Source organism: Sapajus apella, unplaced genomic scaffold (genome assembly GCF_009761245.1).
Source record: "Sapajus apella isolate SASKATOON/1434 unplaced genomic scaffold, GSC_monkey_1.0 scaffold2, whole genome shotgun sequence".
Lineage (NCBI taxonomy): Eukaryota > Metazoa > Chordata > Mammalia > Primates > Cebidae > Sapajus > Sapajus apella.
The window spans coordinates 13,269,239-13,276,478 of record NW_022436942.1 but is presented as its reverse complement, the minus strand read 5'-3'; the positions used below and the strand labels follow the sequence as shown (position 1 = coordinate 13,276,478).

At 34.8% G+C, this 7,240-nt stretch overlaps 1 protein-coding gene across 1 annotated transcript; it reads right to left on the bottom strand.

Moving 5' to 3' along the window:
* Positions 1–4,166: 4,166 nt before the first annotated feature.
* Positions 4,167–6,091, bottom strand: LOC116557354 (melanoma inhibitory activity protein 2-like). Its single transcript, XM_032286817.1, has one exon. It carries the CDS (start codon positions 6,000–6,002, stop codon positions 4,167–4,169), a length of 1,836 nt encoding a protein of 611 aa, XP_032142708.1. The 5' UTR covers positions 6,003–6,091.
* Positions 6,092–7,240: the final 1,149 nt, after the last annotated feature.

Here is a 7,240-nt window from a genome sequence, read left to right as displayed (position 1 = left end):
GCATTTCCAAGGAATCAGTGGTGATCTCCCCTTTATTGTTTTTTATTGCATCGATTCAATTCTTCTCTCTTTTCTTTTTTATTAGTCTAGCTAGTGGTCTATTTTGTTGATCTTTTTAAAAAAACCAGCTCCTGGATTTATTGATTTTTTGATGGTTTGTGTGTGTGTGTGTGTATGTCTCTATCTCCTTCAGTTCTGCTCTGATCTTAGTTATTTCTTGTCTTCTGCTTGCTTTTCAGTTTTTTTATTTTATCTTGCTCTTCTAGCTCTTTCAATTTTGACAACAGGGTGTCGATTTTAGATCTTTCCTTGTTTCTCATGTGGGCATTTATTGCTATAAATTTCCCTATAGACACTGCTTTAAATGTGTCCCTTAGGATCTGGTACGTTGTGTCTTCATTCTTGTTGGTTTCAAAGAACATCTTTATTTCTGCCTTCATTTCATTGTTTATCTATTCATCATTCAGGAGCAAGTTGTTCAGTGTCCACGTGATTGTGTGGTTTTGAGTGCTTTTCTTAATCCTGAGTTCTAATTTGATTGTGCTGTCGTCTGAGACACTGTTTGTTATGATTTCTGTTCTTTTGCATTTGCTGAGGAGTGATTTACTTCCAATTATGTGCTCAATTTTGGAGTAAGTGCAATGTGATGCTGAGAAAAATGTGTATTCTGTGGATTTGGGGTGGAGTGTCCTGTAAATGTCTATGAGGTCTGCTTGGTCCAAATCTGCGTTCAAGTCCTGGATCTTCTTGTTGACTTTCTGTCTCATTTATCTATCCAATATTGTCAGTGGAGTGTTAATGTCTCCCACTAATATTGTGCAGGAGTCTAAGTCTCTTTGTATGTCTATAAGTATTTGCTTTATGTATCTGGGTGCTCCTGCATTGGGTGCATAAATATTTAGGACAGTTAGCTCTTCTTGTTGCATTGATCCATGATCAATTCTTAGACACGCAATTGCTAGGTTAAAAAGCACATATATTTTTAAGACTTAACATATTTGGCCAAGTTTACTCCTATAAAATGTCAAATGCATAATTTAAAAAATGTTAAAAAGGATTCTCATACAAATGTAGAGTAGGCACAGGCCAAGTTTTTATTTAATTCATTAATGAGAAAACCAGGAGGATAACAAAGCCAGTTCAAAGAAAGACATGAGAAATTAAGTGTGTATACATGCACACACACACACACACACACACACACACAATGTGTATCTTTCTATATGTATACATATGTATATTTGTCTATATATGTCTATACATATGTATAACTATTAAGTATATACATCTATTATGTACATATAAGTATATACATATATTATGTACATATATCTATATATGTGTATACATGACTGTATATACATATATTATGTATACATATCTATACATATATACATGTATTATGTATACATCTATAATATATACATAATATATGCATATATATGCATATAGATCCCATAATCTATATGATATATATACATATAGTATGTATTTTATGTATATATATACTACAGAATATACACATACATAAAATTTACATATATACATACATACCTAAGAAAAAGAATACTAAAATTATTATAAATTACTGCTAAATTAGATATACATCTGATGAATGTCCTACAGGGTGATAAACCATAACTTTTGGTGCTATCTTCTTTACAGAGCAGAAATCATTTTTGTCTGTGCAGGACAGAAATTTTCTCTCTATTGGATAAAAATACTAACACTTTACCAATTTTCTACAAGCTGACATCTGAATTTACAGTTGTAAAATGTGCAAATCAATAACAACAAGTCAGGATTCAATTCACCTTAGATGGGCTAGTTAGGCATTGCCCTAACATGAAAATGAATTATTCAATCATATTTCACCTTCCAAGTTTTGGAAAATCTTTTTCTGACCAAAGGTCATCCCAATTTACAGTCCTCACTGGTCATATGTGAAAGAGTCTGTTTGGCCCCTTGTGATTACTGTTATCTCTTTTAAAAATGTTTGCCAATTTCACAGATAAAAATAATATCACATAATTTTTAGTATTAATGTGACTGAACATTTTTCTCATAGTCTTATTAAACATTTATTGTTAATATCTTTTGCTCATTGTTCTAGTGGTGTATTTGTATTAGCCTTTTCCTTCTTGATTCATGTTTTTTGATATAGTCCTACCAGATTTTTTCTTAAATTATATATTGATTTATATTTTCTTCTATTTTTACTTCCTTAGCATTTTTATTTTTTCATTTACTTTTTCTTCTTTCATCTCATTTTTTAAAATGAATTTTTAGAGCAGTTTGAGGTTTGCAAAAAAATTGAACAGAAAATATAGAGTTCCCATATACCCTTTTCCTGCCCCACCCACAGACACAGTGTCCTCTATTATTAACACCTGGCATTAGTGCGGCGTATCTGTTACAATTGATGAGCCAATACTAATACATTATCAACTAAATCATAGTTCACATTATGTATGCTATGAGTTTTTTTAAATAGGAAAACTAGCTGATTTTATTATCAATGCCAAACAAATCTCTAAATCAACTAAAATTTATTTAATTCCGCATAAGGTAACTTTCACATTTTTCTACAACCACAGTAAATACAGTGCTTGTCATAAAGACACAGCCTTTAGAATTCAAAGCTTCCCCGCCTGCAAGATTACACATATGAAACTCTCACTATTGTTTATATAATGGTGGATTAATCAAATTAAAATAGTTATACAATCTAGAATAAAATAAAACAGAAATAATTTACTCATAAGATTCATACTTAAATCATCTTTATTTATAAAGTTCTAGCCTGGAATTATAATGCCATTAAGCTTCCATTTTAGCAAAAGTGTAAGTAAATATAAGTAACAGTTATACAGTAATAGCAGTTACTTTAAATTGAAAAAAATATCAGTCAAAATCATTTTTGAAGAGAGCAAAAAATATCGTGCAGTTTCTTGTTGTGGTCCTGGATGTTCAGTAGCAGGCTCGTTTGAAGATGGAATCAGCCCTGAAGGACTCGCTTCTGGATTGGAGGTGGGAGGAAAAATCCAGGTCTTGTGGAAGGTGAGGAGGAAAACTCCTCGGTGGATACACATTTCTCTGTTCAAAGAGATTGGTAAAAGATGTTTTATAACTTTGAGAACCTGCACTGTGCCCTAATAAATCATTAAGTTTATAACTTCCATTACCTATTATTTTATTTTAAAATTGACACCAGAATAATTACTTGATCTAACAAACTAATTTTTACAACATTGAGAAAAATGTGCCTCTTCAAATACAGATGATTATAGGAAATATCATTAATTTTTAATGTAATTTTTGTCCTATCTTAACACCTCTTTTAAAAAATTGGAATTATTTCAAAATATATAAAAATTGCCAGAAAAATAATATTTTTTCTTTCATTATCAAGGTCCTTCTCAAGGAACATTTCATGTAATGTAATTTTCACCAAACTTAAAATTCATATCAGTGATTCCTAATTCTGATTTGATATTACACTAAAACATTTCCAGTTATATCAGAAACCACTTTAAAATTCCCCCAAAGAAAATTCATTTTAATTCACTTTACACTTTAAAAAGAGAGGAGAAACAAGGGAAGGAATGACTAGATGAGACATTCATAGGCAAAGCCTAGTATTTGGTAACCACATATTTATTCTGCAGAACCCTATAGTTCAAAATGGTAAAGTATGAATATAAAAGCAATATATTACTCATTTTTCTTATGTGAAGCTTTAAAAGAATTCAACAAATTCAACAGTTAGTTCAAACATAATAAATGCATTTTAAGTTTTAAATAAGTAGGACTACATCAGAACTACTTATGAAAAAGCCTTTAAAAAATATCATAGCCAGTAATTTTAATGCTGGAATATAAATTTTAATTATTTTAACTAACTGCCAGAATAACAAATTGCTACCAAATAAGATACAAATAATTTTAGTTTTATAAGACCTGCAAAAAGTCAATTATTTTCTTGACAACCAAAATACAGAAATAATTCTATATTATTAAGATGAATCAATGTGAAACCTCAACATTCCACTTATGGCTGCCTGCCTTCCCCATTCAGAAAAGTAATGGTACACTCACAGAATGCTAGAACACTTTTTCCTCCTATGCGTTACTACATGAACAGATAGTAAAATTAATATCTCTAATTAATAAAACACATATTGAGCTTTGAAAAAAATTTTTAAAAACCAAGCATACTTGCAAATGGAGCATGTTGGTGGACCTGGGAGATCCCTTGGTGGAAAATCATCTCCAGAAGCTCCCTTTTCCCACAGAGGTGACAGGGGCCCAGTGTCAGAAGGACGCCTGTGAGAATCGGTTAACATATCAGAGCTTGAGTCTCCTCCTTCATTGGTAATCTGATGGTCCAGAGGATTGCCTGGGCCTTTTGAGCCTCTTCCTTCTCTCCTTGAAAGCAAAGGTGAGATTCTGGGTGGACCCTCCAATGAAGTTGGAGGAGACAGAAAAGCTCTTGTTTCAGATGAAGGCTGACCCAATGGTGAGGAGCCATATGGGGAAGGCTCTCTGCAAAATAGTGCTTTTGGAACATCCAATAAATGCAGATTTTTTTCAAAAAGTTCAAATTTATACTCTAGTTCAGTTAATTTTTGTCTGCTGTGAGCATTTTCTTTCCTTAAATCATGGAGATGTCTTTCAGCAGTTCGAGCTGCAAACCAATTATCATGCACTTTGTTCTCATAGGAAATAGTGCGCTTTTGATAATAATGCATCGTTCTCTCCAATTCTTCTTCAAGATCGTTGGCTCTCTTTCTATAGGTCTCCAGCTTTGCAGTGGCATGGCTGATCCTTTTGTCTACCTTAGAAAGTTTCTCTTCTGTCTCTAACCGGCAATTTTCCTCTGTTGTTAATTTCCCATAGAGTTTCATTTCATTTTCTTGATATAATTCAGTCATTACTTTAAGTTTCTGTTGAAGCTTCTGATTCTCACTTTCAAAACGTGTGTTTTCTGACTGCAAAGATGCTTGTTCAGTCTCAAGATTTTTAATACGTTCTGTAAGTTCTTCCTTCATTTTATCAACTTCAGATAACTGAATATTAATTTGGGATCTTTCTCCTTCTAAGCTTTTGAAAGAAGCATTGAACTTAGCAGCATGAATCAGTTTCTTCAAAGCTCTGTTTGGCGGATGATCTAAGTATGCAACATTTTCTGATTCACTGTTCATTTCTGACTCCAAATTGTCTTCATGTCTTCTGTCTTCTCCAAGTATAGCCGCCCAATCGTTCATCTTCAGCAAGTGTTCAGTCAGAGTCTTGATGTGACTGTCTTTATCACTGAGAACTTGTTCTGCGTGCACTTTGGAGTCTTCCAATGTTATTTTCTGTTTATTAAGTTCACTCACTTGTTCTTTCCACACTTCAACTTCTTGCAAAAGCTGTCTCTGGCTTTCCTGAAGTTGAGAATTTTCATCCAAAGCATCTTTTATTGCTATCTTCAGTGATTCTTCGTTCATTGGAAATAAAGTCTTGAAGGTCATTTTAGCTTCAGCGACTTGTGATTTGAGGGATTTTGACTCATCTTCTAGACACTGTATCTGTTTTGAAATATCCACCATCAGTTCATTTTGTTCAGACTGTTTCGATTTCTCTTCTTTTAACTCTCTTACTAGACATAACATTTCTTCCTCAAGTTCTGCATTGGACCTGCTCAACTTTTCACAGGTTGCCTCCAAGCTTTGTGCCTCTGTTGCCTCCTTCTCAAAGCTGGCATCCTTTAAAGATGACTCCACTTCATGGCCTTCATACTCTTTTTGAATAATGCTCAGTTTTTCAAGTAGTTGACATTTTTCCTCAATTAGTCTAGACAGGTTTTCAGCAAGCTTTTTCTCTCTTCCCACATAACGCCAACTCCTAACTGATCTAAAACCTCTCCACACAAAAAAGAAAACAGCAAAAAATCCAAACATAGCCGCCCATATCACCCATTCCCATGGAAAACCATAAGAATTAGAATCTGCTCCCATACTTTGACGCAGTGCTGCCACAACCCTGTGTAGCACCTCCAGAACCAGCCTCAAGTATGGCTGAGGGGTAGCCTGGGGCTCCTCCACAGTGCCAAGGCTTCTCTGGTGGTCGCCGCAGTAACCGGGGCCTGTGGGGGCCACAACAAAGGGCAGAGAACAGTCAGCCTTCTATCTGGAACCTGAATCTGCAGGGGGCAACTGGAGCGGACCACTGCAGAGGAGGCTGGGGGTGGAGCTGGAGACACGGGGGGAGCTGTGGGACGCGGGCACCCACATGCCTCACAGGCCCATGCTGCCTTTTTCTCTTTTATTTTCACTTTATTTTTAGATTGGGGTCTTGTCATGTTGTCCAGGCTGGTCTTGAACTTCTAGCCTCCAGTGATCGTCCCACCTTCCTCACCTAATTTTGGCATTTCAACTTCTACACTTCCCCCTAACTAGAATAATTTCACAGTTTCAAATTTGTATTCATTGTTCTTTGACTAAGCCTTTGTCAATACCATAACTGAAAAGGCTCTTCTACGTTTGATTATCCTTACTACTTCTCTAATACTGAAATGCATAGTCTCGTACATAAATTATGCAAAATACAGTTTTGCTCGCATATTTCTCATCTGAATTATATATACTTTTGACCTGAGACCTGTCTTACTCATCTTTTTATGTCTACATTAGTAAAATGGAAGTAACATGACACAACACTTATGATACTTATGGGTTTTTTTTTTTTTAGAAAAATGTCTCAAGTCATAGATATATATTTTTTAAATAAACTTTGAGATTTCCTTTTAAAGAGTCTTTAGACAGTTTTTTAAAAAGTCTGTAGCTGCTCATCTGATTCCTCATTTCAGGGCTTCAATAAATAACATAATACCTAATAAATAAGTAATACCCAATAAGACCTTCAGGCCCATATTTGCTGTCAGTGGCTAAGGGCAGGAGCATATATGAAGTAGAGGCTACAGCTGGAAAAAGCCTGGCAGTCAGGATATGACTTATTCTACACTTGCCACCAAGTAGCTAATTTAACACTTACACGCATCATTTAATTTTTGCTTTTAAGACAGAGCCTTACTCTGTCGCCCAAGCTGGAATGCAGTGATGCAATCCAGGCTCACTGCAACCTCCACCTTCGGGGTTCAAACGATTCTCGTGCCTCAGCCTCCCAAGTAATTGTGATTACAGGCATCCACCACCACATCAGGCTGATTTTTATATTTTTAGTGGAGATGGGGTTT

Bases quoted from the DNA above. Each gene is read 5' to 3' on its own strand.
- LOC116557354 (XM_032286817.1), bottom strand. From the start codon at position 6,002: ATGGGAGCAGATTCTAATTCTTATGGTTTTCCATGGGAATGGGTGATA.